This window comes from Corvus moneduloides, chromosome 3 (genome assembly GCF_009650955.1).
Source record: "Corvus moneduloides isolate bCorMon1 chromosome 3, bCorMon1.pri, whole genome shotgun sequence".
Lineage (NCBI taxonomy): Eukaryota > Metazoa > Chordata > Aves > Passeriformes > Corvidae > Corvus > Corvus moneduloides.
Window position 1 is genome coordinate 29301260 of NC_045478.1, and position 26538 is coordinate 29327797.

The window sequence follows — 26538 nt, forward strand, 5'->3', positions numbered from 1 at the left end:
TGGAAAGCAACAGCACTTTATTTTATGAAAACTCAAGAATTTCTGAGTCCCAAGATGTCCAAACAATTTATTTGTTCAAGTGCTTCACTGTGCTGCTGTGTCAGGCATGTTAGTATGCTTTCGAAGAGAATAGGAAACAGAAAGGGCATGATGTTAAACTACAAGGGAGTCTACAGCCATTTCTTCCCCATGATCTCAAAGACCCCTCCTGTGACCCCAGCAGTAATTTGGGGATGTAAGCTGGAGTAGGCAGACAAACATAAACCCAAAGATGATAAAGCAGACATAAAATGCAGTTATGTTTCATTCTAAACCAAAATTCAGTGCACACAGTTTCTATGCCAGTAGTGCCCAATCCTGATCAGCTATACTAGTTGATGAAAGAATAACTGAAACAAATGATCTAACTCATTATGTAATATACACTTTGTCCGTAGAAGCAGCTCAAGGAAAATACATTGAATTTATACTGAAGTGCTTCATACTCAGGTACATTCAGGTACATTGAATTTATACTGAAGTGCTTCATACTCAGGTACATTCAGGTACAACTTTCACTGCATACTGTGGTTGAAGGATTCAGGTGGCTTTATTCCTTAACCAGGAGCTGGCAATTCTAATACATATAGCATGCTGTTAATATGAATAATCTAAATCTTAAAGAAAAGTTTGAAGGCTGAATTTCTAACCAAGTAATTCTTATGTTCTTAATTATGTGAGCTACTGAGGTTCATCGCCTGGACTATTGACCACATAGGAGTGTAAATTCTGAAATGTTGCCAAGTCCTTGTCATCACATATTATTTTATACAATTCCTGAAGCTACTATCTTTGAGTGAATGGAAGATAAATAACAGAGTTTAACAGTTCTTTACTTGATCTTGAGACAGTCTATTCAATGTGGAAAAAAAATCCAGTGAGGTTACAGCGAAAAAAATCTCCCATAACTAAGGAATTTTGGATGAGTCAGTATTCTAGAACTTGGCTCTATTTTTCAGTCTTGAACAGGAAACTATCTTTCAACATGATGGCTGTCCAGTAGTCGTAAATAAAACTGTAAGATTTAATGGTTCACAATTTCAGAGGTGGTCAGGATTGTAACTTAACAGCAGAGCATCATTGATAGATGAACTACTTCCTTTGTACATTTGAGGTTAAGGAAAAAGGTGGACTATAAAAGGCAAATTATTACTAGAAGAAAAAATTAATGTATCTTAGAAGAATTAATTTAAGAAATAAGTAGAAATTTAAGAGTAATTTAATTTAAGAATTTAAGAGAAATTTAAGAAGTAATTTAAGAAATAGATCTATCTGCTTCAAAGCATGATATGGAAAAAAATCCCATCACTTCTTTCCCAAACTGCTTTTTGATATAGACCAATGAAAAAATAAGTATAGTAAATGAAGTCCATTTCTAATCCTGGCAATGAAATTCTTAATTTATATGCTTTAATTTTGAAATTCAAGACTTTTAATTTAAAAATACTAAAATAAATTTAATAAAAAATAAACATTTATGGCCTGAAAAAACCTGTGTTGTAACCACATTCACATAAATCTAGTCAGCATGTGAAGCTTGTTTACCAGATGTCATATAGCCACAGCTAAAAGCTGCAGTTGAGTGTCTAAACAGATTGAGTGTCTAAACTGATTCTCCCTCTTCCAAATATTATGAGGACTCATGGAGAGATAGGTGAGCTAATCAGATGCAATGCATGTTGGAAAGACCAACATATGGAAGAGTCCTATATTTTCAGAGGCTGACTGTCTTTCAGATTTGGAAGTCATGATCTTTCTAAAGGTCTGAAACATACTCTACTTGTATGCAAAGGGTTTGCAGAAGCCACAAACACCAGAATAACTGAAACACCTGGTGCCAAGGTTAAATTTCAGAGGAACTACTAGAGCATTACGTAGTATGAAGTTTGAAACATGCCCTTAAGAATAAAAAACATGTATCAGATTGTCCAGTATCAGAGACATTTTTTCTCTCTTCAATAGAGAAAAAAAATTGTTTACTGGATAGTTCTTACCCCTCAAATCAAATGCAGATACAAACAGTCATGCTGAGGTTAATTCTTAAAAGAGCGTTTAAGGTATCTCATTTTTTATATTGAGGTGTATAAAAAAATCTGTATTTTCTTCCATACCACTAATAATTCTATCTTTCATTTAAAATTCTACTTCCCTCAGAGTGTTTCTATGTTAAAGTATAAAAGCAATTAAACTCCTCTCACCAATAAAAAATCTATTCTTTTTACTAATATTTACAAAGATAAATATATTCAAAATAATTCATTAAAATTGATGATTTTCAAGTGGTCTTTGGAATCCAGAGAGGTCCCAGTTGACTGGAAGCTGGCAAATGTTGTCCTGGTTTTCAAGAAGGAGGACCCTGGAAAACACAGGCCTGTCAGTCTCACTTCAATGCCCACTAAAATAATGGAAAGTACTATTCTGGGAAGTATTGGAAAACACCTGGCGGGTACCACAGTAATCAGTCACGGCCAGCATGGTCTCATGAATGGGGAGTCTGGCTTAACAAGCCTGATTTCCTTCTATGACAGGATAACTCACCTAGTTATCTAGGGAAGCCAGTAGGTGTAATCTTTTTGGACTTCAGCAAAGCTTTTCATACTGTCCCTCACAGTATCCTTCTGGACCAAATGTCCAGCATTCAGCTGGAATATCGTGTTGTGTGATGGGTCAGAAATTGGCTCCAGGATTTAAAGACACAGTGCTACCCATGATAGAAGCACAACACTGGAAAAGAATTGCTGTTTGGTGTAAGGAAAAATATTCTGATTCTTTCGTTCCTACTTATATCGTGAAAGATTGGATAGGAACTCATATTTCTAAAGTGACTATCTTCAGCATATTTTATCCCCTCCAAACTTTCCTGACTTAATTACTGTGATAATAAATTCTGCAGAGAGAATAGTTCTAAATGGTCATTCTCAAATTATTTTTTTAGAGTTAGTAGCGCAAAACCTGCTTGTGATACACACAATGACTGAACTGCCATATGATTTAGTGCCTGTGATACTTTAAACTGCAGCATTTCTTTGGTATTTGAATATATGACAACTTGCTACAATGCAAATCATGATGTAAGTAAAGATTAACAGCCTTGCACCTGCCCAGCCTGGAAGAAAAAAAAAGAACTTTTACAATAAATCATGCCAAGATCAGCTAAATCTTCTTCTTTTTAGCCCACAACACAGAAAATAATGACTGAAAAGCTAAAGTTAAAAACTTGAGATGGGAGCAGCCTTTTCCAGCCAATAAGAACAACAAAACATTTTTCATTTGGTATACTTTTGATCTATTTAGATATGGAAAATAGGCATAGCCTTCTTCTTCTGCAAACAGGCACTTAGCAACTGTTTAGTTGTACATAAACAGACAGTGCTAGGAACAGTCATTTAAAGCTATTTAAGGCACCTCTAATTACTGAAGCAGAGCTGAGAAAACAAAGACTTGAGAGAAATTGCTCCAGCTCCACATTGTGTACTTACTAATAGTGAAAAATGTGTTGTGCTTTTCTTCTCGAGAAGAAAAAAGAAAAGCTATGTATGAAAAATTGCTGGAGGCCAAGCCAAGTCACAGGGCAGCTTACTGTTAATCAGGCACAATTATCTCAAGAGTATTGAGTAATCAGTTTAATCCTTATGACAAATTGACCCATGTGACATCAAAAGAAAAATAGGATTGGCTTATGAAGTCATTTTATGTTTTCCATAACTGCACATAAAGATTTACTGGCTACCTGAAATAAGACAAACCCTCTGGTCAAAGGTCTGAGGTGCAGAACCCACTGTTGCTCACAACTCTACAAGCCTGTTAAAATTTGAGGTAATGAGAGGGTAAAATGGTGAGGCAACATGACACACTGTAGTAGCGCTACTGCTCTACTCGTGAGAAGATATTACCTCTTGCTTCCACCAGGGTAAATATGGAAATTTTTCAGATTGATACATTGTCAGAAGCTGAGGGGTACCCAGGAAGAGTATAGGCACCTTAGTTTTCTCCAGGCCAATAACATGTACTATTTCAAGTCTTGTTCCTAAACATGCTGTCCTGAATATCCTATCCCCAGTTACCTCATGGTGTACACATTTGTTTTGTCTTGTCCTGACCCTACAATGTTCCCCATCCATCTGTCATATGGTTTTTCCTTTTCACCTTCCCCATCCTACAACTCCCTTCATTGAAAACCATATCACAACATTTTGGAAGATTTTCTTTTCCCTTCTTTTATTTTCCAAAGCACACTAGCCTCTTTACATCTGTACGGATATGACTGAGAACAAAACCAAGACTTACAGATAATGGTTAGCCAACAGTTCCTCTATTTTACTGTAATGTCCATGTAAGCAGAGACCAAAGGAAAAAAAAATATTTTCCATTAGATTTTTTTTTTTTTTTTCTGAGCAGGAATCCACATTATTTAAACTTCAGTATAGGTCAAGTTTGCTAAGATTTTGAACAATGTTTTTCAATTACAGGACTAGAGACCTTGCACTAGAATCCAATAGTGAAACCCTCCTACTGTACTCCTCTCTTTGGTTAGATCCCAGATACCATCAGAACTTACCACTGCTGGTGAGCAGTTACTTGCTCAAGGGAATCATACAGGAACCTCTTTACTTCCTTAACTAAGCTGAAGGAAAAGCTGAACTGACAGTGTTTACACTTTCTGAATGCTGCTAAATCATCCCTAAGGATAACTTAACTCCAGGGAATGTAACAGTGTCTTTGAAGAAGAACATTTCAGATGCTTTTCATATTATACCAAATAATAGGTTTTTTGAATAAATAACAAAAGAAAGACTTATTCTGAGGTTCTCATTACTCTAAAATCCTTTGTTATTTTAAACTGCAGAAGTTGATCATTATGATTTATTTTGAATATATTCAAAATAAGGTTTCAGAGCAAAGCATAATTAATTCAGTAATTGCACAAACCGCTCCAAAATGTAAAGGGAAAGTGTGAGCTGCATGGAACACCTCATATATTTTATTTGATATTCTTCAAAGAAAAGTAATACTAATGGTTTTAGGCTCCTCAGAACCCACTACACAAATGATATTTTAATATTTTCAGAACATTACATTTGCTATGCTGATGAATGTTAGCCCAAATATTACGCAGTTCAGTTGGTTCAAAAATCTACAAATTAAATCAATCTTAACATAGAATGTTGATAGTATTCAAAAAAAACAAGGAAAATCTTTTGAATTACTGGAAAAATAATAACTTCCCTAACCCAGAAATACTTGTACTAGTCAATGTACCTTTTATTGTTGTTTCGTATTTGTTTGTTTTTGTTTGTTTGTCTGTTTTTTCCAATCATAAGGAAGGTAACTATGCCTGTAGGAAGTTTCTTGGAGTACTATTTTTCAAAGACAGAAGATGCGATTGAGGATTTCTCTGTTCCAGGAATAGATGATGCTCATAGATCTCACTGGCTTTGAAACTCTAAATGACAGGAGCTACTGACTGGCACAGATACTGTTCTCATACCTGAAAGTCAACACCATACCTGAAAGTCAACATCTGCTATCATTGGCAGGTATGCCAAGAGTTTTATTCCCAATGTCATGATTCTTTCTCCTTCAATGTAGCTGGGAATATCAAGAAAAATGAACCTCTGTGCAGATGGACAATGCAAAGCCTAGAAGACAGTTAAATACTACTAGAGCACTTTTGATGGTTAGAAAGCAGAAGATTGTTGTCAGCTCAAAAGGGAATTTAAATTCATTTTGATACAGAAACCTAGAAAATATCAAATTGTGTAGTTTTAAAATGAAAGGTTTAATTTATTTTTAATTTTTTTCTTGTTGTGACAGCCATTTACATAGAATTCCCACAGATTTTCCTACATACCTGGCTTGCTTAGAAGTCTGAGCACAAAGCAATCAGAGTAAAAAATACACTTAAAAGTTACAGACTATCAAAATGCTTTTGCCTGCAGGGCAGCAGGTTGCACTTAAATAAAACCAAAAGCAGGCCAGGCTTGCATTAACACTTCTACATCTTCTTTACCAGAACTCTAGGGAAAATGACTGCTTGTGAAAGAGGTCTGGAAAGTTACCAAGTTCAAGCTTCTAGCAGTTAGAAATATAACACAAATAATGGATCAGTGTTCAAAACACTCACTTTGCATGAAATTCCATGCTAACCTACATAGCTAGTAACTTCACTATGTTAAAAGTAATTCCTGTCTTGATGTACCAGATACAATGTGTTTAAAAACTGCATATGATTACAGATACTGAGAACAGAGAAATTAAAATAGGATGAAAAAATAATATTCTGGCAGCACTGATAAAAGACAATAATGAATAATGGAATAATGAGAGTGATGACAAATCTAGTGAATATAATATAAAAAATTCAATATGATAAAGCATGACTAGAAAGCAAAGGCATAATTTAGTTTCAACATTTTTTAGAAACCAGGTGTACACTTTTTGCTATAATTGAATAGATAAAGGAGAAAGCTGAAAAAGCAATACATTATGAAGAAAAACAGTGTGCACGAAACCAAAACCCTGAGTTTTGCTTTCTGCTAGGAATGTTTAACCAATAACTTAATCAAAATTTGAAATTTTGCAGAGCAAGATTTTAAACAAAAATATACTGAATATGAAGAGTTTTGCAGTCATTTATCAATTTGAGTATTATTAATATTTTCAGAACATATTTCATATGTTAGGCAGTCTTAAAGGAAATAATAAAATATTGAACACATTTTAGGCAGCGAAAGTAGGTGACTTAATAAAGGGATGAAAATCCACTTCAGCAAAGTATTTGTTTAATGTATGTAAAGTAAACCTAGTTAGCTGCTGTGTAGTAGCAGATGTGTTGTTAACTTTCATATCTGGTTCCACTGGATTTTGTCTTTCAAATATTTTTGTGAGCTCCACAATCCACATACACTACACAAACAGAAAAGTCAAAGAAATATTCAATTCCTCTGCCAAAAACAAAAATACAAAGAAGCAGAATAGTATATATTAAGGAAAGGAGAAAAGTTTGCATCTTATCCCAGAATAGACATCTAAAGCAGATGGTGCCATTTTTCTTTATTTACTACAGTGATATAGTTTACACAGATTAATTAGTGGATAACTACAGGTAAGATGAATCCCACTCTTGGTGACTACCTTGATTCTTGCAGAGAATTCTAAGAGTTTTTATAAACAATGTCTGAAAGGCCATTCTGTCCTAACAATTAGAGGGCATCACAGAATCCCAGAACAACTGAGGTTTGAAGGACCTCTGGAGTTTATCTAATTTAACCTCACCTGCTCACAGTAGAGTCAGTTACAACAGGTTTCTTAGGACATTGTCCAGTTCAGTTCTAAGTATCTCCAAGGATGGAAACTGCAATCTCTCCAGGCAAGCTGTTTCAATGCTTGGCTGCCCTCACAGGAAAGAAGGAAAAAGAGGGAAAGAGAGGAAGGAAGGAAAGAGAGGAAGGAAGGAAAGAGCAGAAAGAGAGGAAGGATAGAGAGGAAGGAAGGAAGGATAGAGAGGAAGGAAGGAAGGAAGGATAGAGAAGAAAGACAGAGAGGAAGGAAGGGTAGGAAGGATAGGATGGAAGGATAGGAAGGATAGGAAAGGAGGGAGGGAGGAAGGGAGGAAGGAAGGAAGGAAGGAACAAAGGAAGGAAGGAAGGTCGATTCCCTGCATTCAAGTTGTGTCAATTGTTGCTTATTGGGCACTTACTTGCTGGCAGAGCATGGGAAACTGAAACAGTCGTACAAAACTTTGCAGAGTGCTAAGAGACATAAGGTTAAGAATTTAGATCATCCCCTCTGGACACATGAAAGCATTTCTATAACTATAAATATATATATATATTAATAATAAATGTATTTACAGAACATTATTTGCCACAAGCAAAGGCATGGCAATGGAAAAGCACACCTGGAGACCAGATCAAAGAATGTCTTTTTCTGCGAAATATATCTGATCTGTCATAGTCCTTTTCTAGAGGTCCCTGCTACTCTAAGCTACCTTAGAACTTGCTATAATGTATCTACTTATTGCCAGATGATAATAACTACCCTAAAATATATGAAAAGTACATAGTAACCATTTTGCAGAGAGTATAAATTATATGGGTGGGTCATCAGTATTTTTTCTCAAGTTTTAGTAATGCAGGTTATTAACAAATACATTAAGTCTGTAAGTATAGAAGAGTACATCAGGTTTAACAGCTTGACACGTTTCTTCTACTATGGATACACCAGCGTATTAAAGATCTTACTCATCCAAGAGCATTTCTCACTTGACTTTGTAATAGTCCTGTGTCTTCCAATAAAAAAGACATAGATTTGCTTACGCATCAACATAATTGCAGCTATTACTTTTGGGGATACGTTGTTGTTCCTCATCTATTTTTCCCACTATAAAACCCAATCAAAACACAACACCCCCCCCAAACAACAACAACAACAACAAACCCCAAACAAAATTCCTTTTAGGTCATATCTTGATCAGCTGGAAATCCGCAATGGTATGCTTAGACAACTTGACCTCTTGAGTACAGGCACAGTATCAGGAGGCACCTCTGGCAGTATAAATTTCATCTGTGTATTTATGTATGCATACTGAGAATGAAATCTATAAAGACGAGCATTCACAGGAAAACAATTGTATTCTACACCCCACAAAAATGTTTTATTTGTCTTCTGGCACCTTTATACATATCTTTCCTGATCTAGAATACTTTTTTTTCCCCTAAGGGATTTAAATCAATGATATAAAGCCATTTTTTCCAACACAAGTCCCCAAGCAAAGAATGAAAAGCAAAAAAAAAAAAAGCAAAATACCTCTCATTGACTTTATGGGCATTCATATTGTTTTATAAACATACAGTATAAAAATGTAGACCAAACTAATCAATATTCCCTAATACTTAATTCCAGAATTCATAAGTTTTCCTGTGTTCTTTTAATTCTCTGAATTTATTTCTGAAATGTTGTAATGTTCTAAAAATACTACTGCTTCTAAAAAACACAGCCATCATTTTTCTCATTTTGGAACGAGAAATGGCAAGTTAATTATAATGCATACAAAAAAATTTTATCTCAAGAGATATACATTTTTCTCTATACCTATTTTACATTCAAAAATGTTAATTATACTTACATACTACAGCTATAGAGATACCTCCTGAGTTTATATGTAAGTGTGATGAAAGGAACACCTGAAATCCTGAAAAGACTATTGTAGTGAGGTGAAACTGTTCAGTTGCTGATCTCCTGTCAGCATTGTAGCAGCCTTCAACCTGCTTCTGTATTGATCTATTAGCTTGTGTGGCAGAATGTGAAGAATAGCCATCTGTGTCAGGTATGGCAGCAGGTGCCATATCAGCTGCTGCTGGATGACAATAAATCTCTTTCAAGCACCTGGCAACTTTGACAGACACTTTTATCTTTGTATAAAAACACCCTACCACCTCAAAAAGTTCTCTGAATAGAAATGAGAACCTCAACAGATAACACCAGCTGATAAAGGCCAGAAACTGACTCCACTGCAGATGTACTGTGAAGTCTAGGTAACAGGGCTTACTCATGAGAAGTTCTTTATCATGCACAGCAGTCATTTGTCTCAGTACAGTATTGCTAATATACTTGTATAAGGCAGAACTTGGAGTAGGATAACAGGTATGTAAAAATAAATGGTTTGTCACTAAAATTTTACAAATTTCTGTTTGCACAGATGTGACTTGTGCCAATAAAACCAAGATATCATCATTAAGGGATTCAAACAATGACAACTTTTCAGCGTATCCATCAGTAAGTCTATACCTGGAGTAGGAAGAAGATATATATAAGAACACTTGATCCGATTGTTTTCAAAAATATTTTAAGGGTCTCACCTACATTTATGAATAGATGTGTTTTGAACTCAGAACTACTATTAACTATATTGGTGAAAAGTAGTTCTTGAGAAACACTACTCTGCTGAATGTTACAGAAAATACCCTGACTTCACCAATGACAGATCTCCATATATGGATCATGAAGTTTTTTCTCCAGTATTAGCTGAACTTTCTCTGTTGTCAGCTGTTTAACAGTAGCTTATCATTTTGTCAAGTTTATATTTGTCTCTTTAAAGAACATAAGTGGTGAAAATGATGATTATAAACAGATGGTCTTTGAAGGAAAATAGTCAGACAATATCAATCAAAAAATGGAAGATGAGTATGTGATTCTTGTGAAGGAAAAGGCAGAACAAGCAGTTCAATCAATCAATCAATCAATCAATCCCAACAGATTTCTGTATACCAAATCCAACATTCTCTAAAACTCATTTACTCGTTACTTGTTTATCCAAGCAAAACAGGACTCTTGCTTTTTTTTATACAAGTAATCACTTTGAAGAGGTATATAAGCAAAAAATTCTGAAACTGTCTGTAAAGAGAATGCCTGATACATGCTATCTGTAAAATAATATTTTTTAGTAAAGTGAAGAGGCCATAATGAAGGTACAATATTCACAATAAAATGCTGCACTTCTCTTGCTTTTGACTTTTCTGCAAATGCTTTTAAAATAACAGGATAGGCAATTTTTGGCTTCCCAAAAACATCACTACAAACAATTAGAATGGCAGAAACTTTGAGAGTTTTGTCCAATATATTTTTAGTCAAAAAACATCTAGATGCACAGAAGAAGAAACACTCAGAAAACATGTGAACTAGGAAAAGAGAATCAAAGTCCCCATGGAGTAAGGCAAATTATCTTTCTCTCCTGCTGACTAGCCAAGGAAGAAGGGAAGATTGGCATTAGGGTCAGAGATTACTGAACACAATATGAGGCATATAAAATTGTACACTCTGGAAAACTAAAAACCCAGCTAAGAGAAAGTGCAATTTTCCTTACTGGATGTGAAAATGCTGGGAAGAATTCTTTTGAGAGAAAAAAGTAATTTTACAGTTACATATAAATGCAATTAAGAAAGGATGTTGGAATAAATAAAAAAGATATAGAAGAGAATAGAGGAAGTAAAAAAAATATTCTCAATAATTAAAATTAATATATTTCCAATATTCTTACCATTTTAGAAGCATTAACAGGGAAAGAAGTTTGATATATATGTTGTTCAGAAGCCCTTTTTACTTACCTTGGGACACCTCTCCTGTAGGAAAATCAGGAGAAACATGTTTAGACCAAAGTTCCATAGACACAGCCAGGGCTGATGGAAGGTCATTGTCTAAAATTTCAGCAGGAAACACTTCAGCCATTTCAGAGCCAATTTTTTTCCTTTGGGGCATAGTAGGTAAACAGGTGATATTGTTTATTCCATCAACACAAAGAAACCCAGTGGAGCAGGAGTGTATAAGACAATCATTGTAATTAAGCTCACAGCTTCGTCCCTGAAAGAGAGTTTTCAAAAAAAAAGCCATTTTTGAAGACAATTTATATTTCATAGTGATGTTAGTTACAATTATTACTTTCTTTTGATTCTAAAATATTGTTTGCTTATATTAAGCTGTTTATGCTTTCAAAAGGAAATATTATGTGGAAAATATTCCTCAACTAATTTAATAGTGTAGTTTTATACATTAAATTTTAACTAAGTGATATTTTGAATCTGTTTATCAATAAAAATAATTTCCCCACAGATTACTAATTGCCAAGAATCAAAGACAGTATTGTCACCAGTAATAAAAACTGGTTAAAATAATAATCTTCAGTTAGTAAGTAGGTTTACAAAAGACTATTTGCAATGGACCTAGCTGTCTAAAAACCTATGGTTTGCTCTGACTTGCCAGCTAATGTGCTTTCTTTTTGTACATTGCAGCCCATTGTTTGTTGTCTGCTTTTACCAAATCCGCACACAGCTCCCTGTTAATACCTTGCATTCACAGATAATGCTTAGAAAAGGAAAAATATAGCAGCAATCTCAAATTGGACCAGGCATTCACTTCCTATTTTTTATCAAGAGTAACAATTCATGGGAAGTCTGAAATATCCTCCCTAGTAATAAAGTAAAAATGTTCATATTCAGTGGTCTGTAAAAAAGGCAAGAAATAATTATGTGAATTAAATGCATTCTTGAAGTGTGAAATAAATATATGCTGAAGTCAGGCTTGGGTTCATTTTATTTTCACTTCTGTTGCAATGAACTAATAGCCTACGTGAAGACAGACAGCTAACAGCTACCCTAGAAGGATCCTACATATTTGGACAACTATTTAAAATAGACCCACTGTCATCCCTGAAGACATACATCTCTGACAATATATCATCATGATATAATTTTGGAGTGAATCTTCTCCTGCAACTGGGGCACACGTAAAAAAAAATTCAAGCCTTCTCTAGAGCTCAAGAAGCATGTATTCATTCCACACTTTCCTTCAGACAACATGCTTAAATAATCTTTCATGTCTACCTGGCTAACTATTCACACAGAACTTGGGGCAACATATATTTTCTGAGATCTCTGTCAACTCCATTATACTAATTTATGATATTAAGAAACAATAGGAAGGACAAGAGAGAGAGAGAGAGAGGAGGAAATGTAGACATGAAAACTGAAACTACTTTTTTAACAAGTAGTTTAAATTATTCAGGGTTTAAAACAGAAGAGGTTAAGTTGAGGGTTTTTGAATGATTTAGATACATTCATTCTTGTTTCAATCAACTTCTTAATTCGTTTTGGCAAGCAGATGAGCTATCTGGTAAATTCATGGCATCTTATAAAATCACTCGCTGTATCGGTATTCCAAAGCACAAAGGAACAACAGGCCAATTTATATGTCAGTTTCAATGCATTTCCTGCTTGCTCTCTTCCAATTCCACACACAGAACAAATGATTGGTTTGAGCAAGATCATAATCATTCTTAATCCTATAAATTTACATTTCCTTCTGACTTTCCCGTGACAGATTAGTACATTTTTATGACTACTACATTTAATGACGAAGAGCATTTGATTATGATTTTATGACTCATAGAAACAAAGCAGATGTGGATAACCTCCAGTGTGCATGAAGGGTACATTAAGTAGTCATAGATAAACTTGATAGCATTGAAAATGACTGTAAATGCTTTAACAGTTTCCATGCAGGTGGATGGAATCATTTAGCTTGTGCAGATTTGTATTTAAAAGTAGGTATATGTCTATAGATGCTTCCAGTTAAAAAGTAAACACTTATTTCATATACCACTGAATATGCTTTTCTTCTCAAAATTTATGAGAGATTTCACAACCCATACTTTATGATCCATACTCTGGGTAGCAGTACAGGCACAGACTACAGAAGATTTACATATACACTGTAGCTGGATTTCCTTGAATACTTATTTCTCTGTGAGTTCCACTATTTCCACTCCATACGTACTCATGGTTAGGAACCAGAACCCATTGGGACCTAACAAATATACCTCTTGAGGTGTTTAGACCTTAACTTCTTATCTTTGAAACTGAAGATAGGTATGCTAAAAGTCTTTCTATGTGGTGCTTCCCCCACTGTGTTTTCTTACTTTTATATTCCTTCTCAAAGCATAGTGGAATTTGAGGGACTGAAGATGGAACAATGAATAACAGAATAAAAGCAAAGATGATGCATCTTAAATTTCAGCTGCTTCAAAGGTTTGTTACTTTTCCTTCTGTAAGGCCTTGCTTGTTCTGCAATGCACTGTACAATTAATATTCAAGCTATGTACTAATAGAAAAGCTGCCCCCATGGGTCAAATATCTATTTAGCTCCATCGTCAGTGAGCTATTAATGAATACTTGGGGAAGAAAACAGGAAGAAAACAAGCAGAGCTTGCATCTGGTAACTCACCAAATATACCTTTCCAACTTTTGGCAATAAGTAAATCAAAGACTCCCTAGACCATGGTAACATTCAGAAGAGTAATTTGAATAGCAATGAATCTATCCTCCTTCTAACCCATTTTTGTGCTTATTTGTACTTCTGGTCTCTACAGTGTCATGCAACACTGACTTGTACCAATAAATTTTGCAATAATTGGAAAAATAATTTCTCTAAACAAATTTTAAGCTTTCTTTCTGGTGGTTTTATTTGACATTCAGAAGACTTTTTTGGGTGAGACATAAATGCTAAAAAAATCGTGTAACTGATCTTCTCCATTACAGTTGTTCATGTAAGATAAGCATAAATATTTAATGAAAAAAATAAGATTATTGTAACTGAGGGTCTGACTGTTTCCCATATAAAAAACTGTGTCCCTCAAGTGATATGTCCCTCATCATCACTTGACATTGTTTAGAAAGCCAATCTGCTTTAGAATATAAAAAGAGAGCAGTTACTGTGGTCTGTAGAAAGTTTCAATGGTATCCATTGTACTCTGTAAAAAACACCCTACAAAAATAGTATTCATTTTTATGACATAGTTTTTTCCTTCTCAGGATAGTTTCTCAGTAAATTTAGTCTGATTATTTGCATTTTTAAGATGCATTTTTGACCTACCAAAGCCTTATGGTAAAAAAAACAGACTTTACAAAATTGCGGGCAAAGAGTCACTGGAAAAGAGGGAAATTCCTCATGAATTCCTTGAACAAAGCATACATCATTCCTGTGATTCCACCTAATTCAAGAAGTATATCAACAATTCAGAGCAAGGTTAAAAACAAAAAGGTTTACATACAGTATTTTCTGTGCAATGATGAATAGCCAGGTAAAGGGAAAGGTAAGAAAGATTTTCAGCATCTCACCACAAATCCTGGTTTGCAAAAACAGGAATAACCAAAGCTGGGCTCCTTCTGAACACAGATACCATGTATGCAGGGGTTGGATATGCACTCATCAACATCCAACTCACAGTGGAGGCCTTCCCACCCTGTCAGAAAAAAAAAAAAGCAAAGCAAACCCTAAAGCGAGACTCATTAAAATCTGCATTCATTTACTGATTGTCAGTGGAACAAAGGTATGAGTAACTATCACCCATTCTCACATATATAGAGATATATACTATGGGATGAATATGAACTTTTTTGGGCTATGGCTTCTCAAAGTAGGAAAAAAATAAAGAAAAAGAGTTAAAAAGATAAACTCTGAGATTACTATACCAGATTAATGAGGAGGACAATTTCTGAGCAAATATACTTTTGTGTTTGAACACCTTGAGATGCTGTCTCCTCACAGGTTCTCAGATTACTAGAAATTTTATTGATATGCATTTCTTATGAAAATCTCCTTTACAAGTAAGTATACCCATACATTAGAGACTAAATACTCATCTCAAAGCTGTGTTTTAGATCATGTAATTGAAGCCTGTCTTGAACTTGCTCCTTGGAGGCTAAGCTGAACTGGAAGCAGTCCATCTGCTTGGTAAATATAAACCCAGAATTCTGTAAAATATGGCTAGTTATTGAAGAACACCAGACCTTCTTGCCATGACATTCCCACCACCCATTACAGATTTGTTTTTTCTTTATTTTACTATTTCTAAACAAACTGACAACAGCACTATAAGCCCCCTAGCAGTCCTCAGCTGATACAAATCTAGTTGCTACCGTTCAGACTTTGCCTTGGACTATACATCAAATGGATCCACTGTTACATTCCAGTCTTGCTTTAGCTGCCCTGGTAGAAGAGCAGCCTGCCCAGCTAAAGACTTCACATCCATGATCCTGCTATTAGTTCCAACAGCTGCTGTTGCTTTTGAGCTGTCTGAAGTGCAGTTAGAATACAGTTTACATCTCTCCATGCTGCTTCTGCACCTGAACAGCCCGAAGCTGCAGCCACAGAACCTGAACGTGCATCTATTATTCTAAGGGTATGGGGCCTGCTACTGGGACAATAGCTGACAAAATTCATGATCCATTACAGAATGCATTTGTCAGAGCTAAATCAATTCCCTTTCCTGGTATCACATGCTGTCACCACATGCTTCACTTTGTTCTCTGGAGGTTTTTGGAAAGCTGCAATCATCTGCCTTGTTCCTATTTCAGTCCTGGTACTATCCCTTTTCCATTTCATTAAATTACAACAGGGAATCTGTTGAGGCGTATATCAGACTATCTGCCCAGTTCTTTCCCATTGTTGCCTTTACAGACCAAAAAATCCCCAATCCCAGCTCCATGTTTCTACAGAAGCTTAGAAGAGAAATATAAGATTTACTATACGTGAACAGTTAAAGCCGCAAAAAAAAAAAGCATATTTTTTTCCTAAGTATTTCTATATTCTGGATGATATTTTTTTCTTCTAATCCCTTTCTTCAGTTGTGCAACTTTGAAAAAAGTTACTCCTCTCAAAAGTTCCCCTGCCTCTTCAAATTCACCCCTTTTCAGAGCTGTAACCTTATCTCTTCAGCTATTTAAGAGCCTCAAATAACAGTTGAAAATATGGTATTAATTAAAAAAAAAAGTAAAAATGATGTATATACTTAATGCATGTGGTTCTTTCTCTGTGTTTTAATCTGGTGGACAAATAATTTACAGCTCTTTCACCCCTACTAACGAATGATATTATTAAAAGGAATATAAAAGAAAGGTAACTTATGGTTGGGTTGGAAGGTGTTTAAAGCATGTTAGCTGTAGGAGTGAGTTCCAAGGCCCCACAGAAGTTTCTCCCACTTATACCAAGAATTTCCATGTTGCACAGAGACAGCAATCACAGTCCTTGGCTAGTAAGCAATTCTTAAATGCCTATTCAAATATCTTTGTTGTATTATTTTAATAAGCTTTAAAAATGAGGGAAAAAATTGGACTTGGCAATGTATTCTATGTGAAGCACTTTAATGACTAAAAAATGCATCTTTTAAGTTTTTAAGTAACTAATATTGGTGGAGGGGTATATGGCCATATGCAGTAACAGGCGCATATATAGTACTGAAGTTAGGTCATGACTCAGATTTTTTAAGATCAGAAAGATCTTTATTATCACGAATTCTGTATGACAAAGTCGAAAAATTTTTCACTCCTTGGTTCATACATCAAAAATATAGTGTTTTTCTGAATTATCAAGTATCTTTTTGACATTAAAAAAAAGTTGCTAAAAAATATTAAGCTGTAAGCAACGTAGCTCTAAGCAACATGTAATTACTCTCTAGTAAGCCAAAAATACTTAAAGTCTTACATTTTAGAGTATCCTTCCTTATTACCAATTAAACAAATTAATAAACTGCCAAATTGACTCTCATTACACATGTATTTGCTTCAGTATCTTCCATACTTTTTTGAATAAGATCTCTTACATATAGTTTTGTAAATTGCCCTCAGAAGAATTCAGAATGAAAAAAAAGAGTAAAATATATTAATATTCAATTCACTATGTGCTTTCTTTTAAATGTAGAACAAGAATGAGTAGAAAGACTCTAGAAAAGTGTAACATATATATGGTCACTTGACTTCAGGAGAGTTTGGTAAGATGTTTTTACTTGTAAATCAAAACAAACAATGTGAACATACTTTGGCACAAAGAAAGTAGATCAGATGTATGGAGATAGCATGGATTAACAGAACATTTATCATCCAGAATATATCTAAACAATCTCTAAAATAATTATTAAGAAACGTTGAGTCACTACTATCACAGAAATTATTCAGCAGTGCTAGTCAGTAAAATAGTAAATAGATTTAAACTGAAAAATTGAAGTTCCAGGAGGCAGGTACTCATATAATTCTTAATTTAAGAGTAACTTATGGAGCAGGATGCTACTTATGTATAGGGATCAGAAATCCTACTTACATTGACAAAAGGATTTTTATTAGCAGACATGACAGGAGACTGTGAGTAGTCTTGAACAGATTAAATTTGTGATTGCAAGACAATGCAGGCTGATTGTGACTTTTGCTTTTGTGTAAATACAAAATCTCTTATATTTTCATAAGCCACTAGACCTGTTTTAGTTGATCTATGCCAGAACTAGAGAACAGTTCCCATGTTTTAAGAAAGTGCCATCTTTCATTCTATTTATAATGTTTTAAAAAAATTCTTTTAATCCCAGCAAGCAGACATAAGCATGGGTACGTCTTACAACAACAACAATAAGGATAATAATAAAAATGTTAGTTAAACTGCTCAGAATTTCTTTTCAGTCAATCTCATTCTACAGGTAGTGAAATTATCTTGCTGTTAAATAGTGACTATTTGACTGGTCAGTAAGTTACATTACTAAAGATCATACACAATAAACCTGTCTCTAATAATACTTCAGACTGCCTCAATGAGCTGATTTTACTTTGAAGCCTTTCTAATATGCTTACTAGAGTAGTTAATTATCTTTAGATTTCATTCCAAAAGCTTGACAAAAAGACAGTAAGTTTTTTTGTACCTTATAGTCCATATACAACAAAAGAGCTTGATATGATTTGCCAACTTACTCACTAGTAACACTGATAATTCAAAACTATCATTGTTTAAGATTGCTCTGTCATATGGCAGTTACCTTGTTGACATTTACAAGTGTATCCATTGATATGATCAGCACAGGTTGAGCCATGTAGACAAGGTGATGAATTACACTCATTAACTTCTATTTCACAAAATTGTCCAGAAAATCCAGCAAGACACCTGAAGCAAACAACATTCCAGAGTGTTATACTATGCATAAACATCATATAAAATAGACCTTGTGTGGAAACAATGTGTCCAAAGTATGTGCATTAACAAGACATCATTTATTATTTTCTGTTTCAAGAAGTATTTTACTGGAACACTTCCAAGTTTCATGTTGTGATACATGGTGATCTTTTAAGGGATTTATGATGGCAAAATGCATCCAAAAATTTCACATCTGGATCATAATCAAGCATAACAGTCTCAGTTACAGTGTACTGGTTCTATCAATGTGAATACAAACCTTTCTTAACGCACTCTTGGGAGACTGTCTACTAAAATAATCTGGCTAAGTAACTGAACTGCAGTCTATGTTTGAAAACCTGCTTGTTGACAAAAGTGTACTATCAAATGTAAACTACAGCATAAAAGCTAATCTTCAGGGATCATGCTTTTATTATTATTCTAGGTATAAAATATTAGTTTTCTTGAAAAAACTCTTCTGTATTTTTGTGGTTGTAAATTCTATGTGATAATTGTTATCAAAATAGTCCCATATGATTTCAACATAAAGTTTACAAGACTCACAAGACCTTTAATGAAGTCCAAAAATCCTACTAATCTCATTAATGAAGCACATCTTTGCCTACATACACACAGCTTTATGGATATACTCAAATATGTTCTAAAAAACAGGGTCCCATAATGGTATTAATAACATTTACCCTTTTGAGATGTGTTGTACATGGATATATTTCACATGAAACAATGTTTTCAAAAACTCCTTTTAGTTACCGGCTGGTGCATATCTTGTACGTTGTCTTGGCTCTAGTGAAAAGCATAAAGGTTTATGCCTCACTTAGAAGGAGATGAGTACATTAACAAACTACCTTTGAGTAAATCCAAGTAGTCATGTCACCTGCTCCTCAAGGTGCTACATTGAGTGAATACAACAGATATCATTAGAATGAGGTACCTGCAGTGTCTACCTTAGCTTTCCAGATCGTGAAGCAAAAGAGGAGGATGGACCATGAAACATGTATGTGTGACACCTCCTGAGGGATCATTACACTATGCACCAGGACATATATTTTGGTTTATTTTTGCTTTAACTATTAGACCATGTTTTTTTCATTTTATATCGAATACACTCTAGGTAATGGCAATTTGGAATCTACCAAAACAATGACAACAGAATAGATTTGTCAGTCTGCATCAACTACAGATGACAGCTATGGCACATTGCTTGGAAAATGTACAAACTGGGGCACACACTACTATTTTTCAAATATCTAATAATATGAGAGAAAAAACATGGAAAATACACCTTAATGAGTGAGCCATAAGCCCACATGTTTTTTGGTTGAAAAACATTTTAAAAAATCCACTGAGAAGATACAGTTTGGTCCTTTGATCTTATTTGTAAATGTCAAAGTCCAGTAGTTAGAACACAACTTCACATACCCAACTGTAATCATCCTAGCATTCTCCTATGCTCGGTGGAATAAGAGATGCAAAGGATGATTCTGCTCACTGTAATCTTAAATAATTTTCTTCATATACCTTTGTCTTCACACTGCCTACATAGTGTACTAAGAAAAAAATATTTAAAATAAATAAATAAAGACCCAAAAAAACAAATTTAAGGGAGGAAATTCTCCCAGATATGAAAAGGGTGGAAAGAATATTCTACTAGGAAAAAAAGGCAACTAGACATAGGGAATACTGTGCCAGTTTAAATTCAATTTATATTTATCTTTATACTTTGGTGTAATTATAAGTATTTTAATAATAAAAAAGCATTTACAGAATGAACTGGAAGAAATATAAAATTATGTAAAATATCTGGACAGGACAACTACACATGTGTATCTAAGGTGTGTGGGCTTGATTTTTTTAGTCTGTAAAAGTCAAACATTGAAAAATGCTTGAAAAGTCTTTTTAAGAACTCTTCTGTTGGCTGCTTCGATTTGGCACATTTTGATATGTGGTGTGTATACTTGCTGAGAAGTAGACACCAGTAAAGACTAGAGCAGTTTACTGAGCTCCTGTGGTCATAACTATTTGGAGCAAGAATGATTAGTGGATTAGGTTGCTATAACTCCCATGGAGAGAATCAGTAGTACTCTGTGTAATTTCCTACTCAGAAAGGCTTGAGACTTCAGAGACTCAAGGCTCTACAAAGCCTTGAGACTTCAGAGATATAAACTGTGTAACCATGGGCCTAACTCTATAGACACTGAGGTAGAAATATATATATATATATATATATATATATGTATGTATAAATGTTTGGCAAAATAACCTATTCTGTACTGCAGGCTTTCCAAATATTTATTAAGTGTGTAATACCATATAGAGTGATTGTGACACCACCAGAAATAGAAAAGTTATATGCCTTTAAATTGAAATTTAGATGGAAGACATAAACCCATGACAGCACCTAGATATCCAGTATATCAAGTCCGACATATATCAATATGTACAAGGTACTGTTTTTCCCATGTCAGACAATCATTCAACTTATAGAATACTTTAAAATATTGGAAGCTTTTAACATACTGACATGTTATATTTTTTTGGTAAAAACTGGAATATCACAGTATTCAGTTTGCTTCTGTTCAAAAAGCATGATGAGATGTAAACGATGCTTCACAACTGCGAAGACAGCAATGCTATTAACTAAATTATTCTGAGCAATTATGAAACAACTAGAAGAAAGCTAAAACAACACCTTAGTATCAGCAACTTTCACAGATTTCCCAAAATTGCAATAAACTTTATGCTTTATTAAGAGTTTTAATGAAGTTAGCACTTCTTAGGATATGACAAGCACTTCAATAATTTCTTAACTTTTTGTTCACTCCCACCTTCCTTCATACCTACTCCTTTTTTAAGAAAATTGAATTTTTGTTCTGCCTCTTCACATTCTTACTTCCCTTCTGCCATTTCTTTTAGAACATTAGAAGGGACAGAAACAATAGAATTCAAATACAACTGACATTAGAAAGGTTAAGTAGGTATGGAATACACTTCTTGTGCTATAAATAGAAGTAAACCTAATTGAAATACTTTGGAACTTATTTCTGTGTGGTATTTGGGATATGAACATTCTGCAAATGAAAAACAGGGGCTCTTAGATAGCTTTCATATGAAGGTATGGTCACTGCAAGTCTTGTCTGTTGATTGCCATCTAGTAGAAAGCAATTTATGTCTTTATAAGTAAATGCATATAAGTTTATCAGCAAATAACTCCTAGAGCTTGTCTGATAAAGTAAGATAATGCACTGTCAAGGCTGAGCTTTTAAACTTAAAGAAGTATCAACATAAGATCAATAGTTTGGTACTGAAAGGCAGAAAAAAATAGTGCTAATTTGCTGTAAGAATAATGCATTCACAATTTATTTATGACCTATTTTTGGGATGTTGGCAAAGATCTTTTTCTTTTCTGTCATTCCCTGCAGATTTTTTATCTCAGATGCTGACATACTGTGGTGCAAATATAATCCCTTTTGTTTTGTGCCTTTATATCAATCATTATCAGGAGTAATTATCTTAATTTCAGCATATGCCAATGCAGTATCTGAACAAAAGACTGAAAAGAGAGAATTAAATGAAGGATTTTGATCTATAACAATTATGGCTATTGTCACAGTAAATTTTTTTGTTAGTAAACTTTCTGACTCAGAGAAAATCTACAAGAATCCAAATATCAGCCAAATTTTTCTCTACAACACTGATTTATATCCTCTTGTAACTCACCACTCTTTGAGTCTTTGTATCTCATCTTTTGAGTCTATTTTTTTTCCCTGTACCCTTTTCCTTCTCTCTCCCTCTCTTTCTTCATCTGCCTTGTGACCTTTTACAGCTTATGAATAATTTGTGAATCAGTGAGATATGAGAAACAGAAAAAGCATGGTTTCTACAACAAAGAAGTTTATTAGGTTTATCTGGGAGCAATGATTAACAGCAATTGTATTTAGAAAAGAACACTTATGCTGTAACCTTTACCTGCCTATGTGACTCAGACAACCTGGTAAAATCAATGAATTTTGTGGACCAGTATGACACTATGAAATTTTTTTGAGATACCAGTTTTTCTTTGTAAGTATTAACCTCGATGACTTTGGTAATGTTTTGCTGATACCTCTCGGTTAGGTAAGTAGGATGTTGGGCAGAATAACAGATCAATATGAAAAGCACATCTCCTGAGCAACTGTCTTAGCTAAAATAGTTTTATAAATGTGCAGTTGCTTTTGACATAAGTCATGATTTTTTTATTTTTCAAATCTGCATTTTCTGTCAAAAATAAATCTAGTTAACTTCTCTACTGTAACAGGCCAGATCTGTCACTGCAAATTTACACTGGGATTGCTATACATTATTAACAAGCTATGAAAAGTCACTGGCTAAATGTCATGGACGCTGAGATATAGCAGCACCTTGGGATTCATATAGCAAACAGTTTAGTTTTAATCATCTTGGATCACAAGGTGCCTTGACATTTGCAAGGCAACTTTTTCCTTTTTAACTTCCAGTAGAATCATACCTCTATTATCTCAACCATAATTCTTAACTTCAAATGTGATAGAAAGTTTTACTGTCTAAATTAAAGAAGTGAAAAATCGATCAAACATGAACCTTATCATTCCTTTAATCGATGCTCATATGCCAGCTTGGAAAGGAAAAAAAGAAGAGCAAGGAAAACCAGATAATTTAACCAGCTTCAGGATTATTAGAGACATTTCCTGTGAAATACATGACTCTTATCTTAGCACTACTGAGGCATGGCCTTCATGAGAAGTATTAGCACTACAAACTTCTGCAGAACCTTTTTAATTTTAAAGGAAAAATGAGTAAGAGCACAGATTCTTTTTAAATATACATATTATTACAACACAATTTCTTAAAGCTTTAAATTTTTGGCACAGGGGAAATTTTTCTACGGTGATAAATAGAAATTCAGTCTTTATCATACTTTACTCTCTAACAGCTAACCTTTTGGATAGTAAATTTCAATTTACTGGAAGCCAATGCATCATTTTTGCCCTTTTAAGTAGGGTTATTCACAGACAAAATATAAAAAACCAAACATTATTTTATTTAACTGACTTTTTTTTCTCAAGATATACAAGAACAAACCAAAATCCTGACATTATCGACATTAGTTTGAAAAGTGAAATGTCTCATTTGAAAGTTATGGTGTGATGTTCATAAAGTTTTGAATGTTCAGATCTTTTTATTTCTTTCAAACTTAGCTGCTCTAATTTCTGTGTGTCCTATTTTCTTATCTTATACATATGTCTATCTGTATTAGCTCAATACAGACATTAAAAAAAAAAAGTTGCCTAATAAATGAGTATTTGTGTAAAGTACTGTCAACAGGTTACACAATGAATGACCATAACCCCCCATTCCTCATTACCCCTAAACCATGTAGGGAAAGGAGAAAGAGGTACAGGAGTTGGGACCAAGAAGTGAAGTTAAGCCTGTGAAAAAGAGATTGATGGGATCATGGGGCAGAGATGTTTTTTTCTGACCATGCTATTCTATTTAAAATTAGCAATAAATTAAATTGTCCCCAAGTCAAGAATTTTAGCCAGTAGTTTCCCTGTGTTTATTTAGACCCCTGAGCTTCTCCATCTTATTTTCTCTCCCCATCCTACTGAGAAGAAGGAGTGAAATTCCAGCTGGGTGGGCATCTGGTAACTAGCCAAGTTTAAGCCACTTCTATGGTTCATGCTTTTCCAATGATTTCTACACAAGTACTGAAATTCTCAATTTATTTTTTACCTCAAGAATTCTGTTTATGGCAATTAAGACAAGGACCAGGCCTCTTCAGGGCTTGCCAGAACCTTGCTAAGGAACCTATCTTAGAAAATAGTAACATAACATGAATTTACTCATGAATTGATCTGTATTTTAAGTATATTCTGTAAAAAAGCAACCAAAAAAAAACAAATAGAAAAACCAAACAAAAACTTTAAGGCCCAATTATAAAATATAATTCTCAGGTAGGAATGATTTTGGTTTGTTTTTTCCTTCTGTTTCTCACAATACTACAGTTGATGACTGTAACATTGAACTTATTCATATAAAAAAACTATTGGCAGTAGAATCTGTTATAGAATTCTTGTTTCGCTTAGCAGGTTGCTGAAACTTTTGCTATATTTGTTTGATTAAAAGTGAGATCAATAGCTATGGGCATGTTACTGTGAAGCTGATAGAATATTTGGAGAGGAAGTTTTTATAATTACCTAGTAAGGCCAAGCTCCTCATTGCTTTAGAATTAACTTCTATGGGCAAATCACTTCAGCTTTTTTCAAAAGTTCCACTATGTAGGTACAAAAATGCTGTTAGTGAGGATCTTCTTGTTATTTTTCTAAGTCCATGAGAGACTTTTCTCTCTCACAGAAGAGGTAGCAGGGAATGTAAACAACCAAGCCACCTGCAACCTTGGAAAGTCTTGTTTATGGTATAGTAGAAAATATTTTGATAATGGATGTTTTAGGATTTTGGCCAATCACCCCCAAGGGGTGGCTGGTCCTTTGTCCAATTAGACTATGAAGAAAAAAGTCTATAAAAGAGTTTGTAAAATAATTAAATAAATCAATCTTGCTGCACAATTCCTGCCTGCTGGATCTTCTTCTCCTCCTCCTCCCTATAGCTGTGGGACACGGTGATATACCGTAGGAACCAGGCCTGCGGTAATACCACTATTCCAAGCTTTGCATCATGAATTTTAAACAACTTTCATAGTGAGCTTTACCATGGCCTTCAAAGAACACAAAAAATGTGGGTGCTGGACAGATCACGTAATCAGCTTAGCTTGGTAGAAACTGTTCCATGCAGGTTTTACTGGCTACAGATTTTGAGCTTTTATCATATTAATCTCAGATGCAGGAATTTCCTAAGGAACACTGAAAAATGAAAGTACCACGTAAAGTAGATTGTCTGCTGTGTGGTCATCCATGTTGTCTGAAGGTTGTGGATGCTGCTGATGAAGTAGCAGACAACCCAATCAATGTGTATGATGTTAAATAAATAAATAAATAAATAAATACATGTTCTATCGCTCTTGGAATCTGAAAAATTGATAGGAGGTAAAAAGACCATTGACTTATGTCTTATTGACTTATGTGTGCATATCATGAGCGCATGTGTGTGAACTCTTAGTGATTTCTGGGATCCTGTGCTGGATCAGCATAGATCTTTTTGGTACTCTGGTTTCACTAGCGGGTTAAACTGATTGTCTTCATAAGCCAAAAGACTGAGTTGAAAGTAATATCACTCAGCTGCCTTATCACTAATACTACTGAAAACTGCTTCTCCTGATGTACTTTGAAGCATGTTTCTATGGAGAGAACTTGAGAAAGCAGCCACTAAGGAATTTACAGAAGTCTCCTGAGAGCTTTTCTCAGATTATTTTCTCTAAAACCCTTCCCAAAGGTGAGGCTGTAATTGTTAATTTTAGAACACTGACAATGAAGCTTCCCTCAAGCTACAAGTATAGCATATCATGTTGCTTTTTTTATTTCCCTTCCCTCTTCTGTATTATCCTTGGATGTACTGTCTAGAATGAAGCAAGTTTATTTACTCTAAAGTAAAATTCCCCATAGAAGGAAGTAAAAATAAATTATAACTCTCCATGGTGGTGAGGAAATGTTAGTTCTATTTTAAAGAATACTAAATGTGAATCAAAAAGGAAAAAAAAATGGTATTAGCACACTTGAATGTATATTTGATTTTAAAGTGTATTCTTCTACTTTTTCACCTAAAGTTCTGTTCCTATCATATCAGAATCAGAGATCTATAACCTGAAATAACAAGTCATCTTTTTCTCTTTCTGCTTTTTTTTCTTAGATTATGGGAAAAGTAATTCAATGAATAATATAATTTAGAGTGGTATGAAAATAGTGAGAGAAAAATTAGGTTGAAAAGAGCAGTAGCATACATAGTCCAAGAGTTCCAAGTTCAGATCTTGTAAATTTTCTGATTCTTATAGTCAGGAACTTCTCCATATTCATCACTTGTTTATATTGA

The 26538-nt window shown here is 34.3% G+C and overlaps 1 protein-coding gene across 3 annotated transcripts in view; it reads right to left on the minus strand.

Annotated features, from left to right (window-relative positions):
* EYS (eyes shut homolog) overlaps positions 1–26538 on the minus strand; it is an 855823-nt gene that overhangs the window by 336009 nt on the left and 493276 nt on the right. For all 3 annotated transcript variants that reach the window (XM_032104713.1, XM_032104714.1, XM_032104715.1), the window contains 3 exons: positions 18386–18510; positions 14709–14833; positions 11145–11397 (listed from right to left, as the gene is read on the minus strand). In XM_032104713.1, the coding sequence (XP_031960604.1) occupies positions 11145–11397; positions 14709–14833; positions 18386–18510 (503 nt within the window). The remainder of the gene's footprint in view (positions 1–11144; positions 11398–14708; positions 14834–18385; positions 18511–26538) is intronic.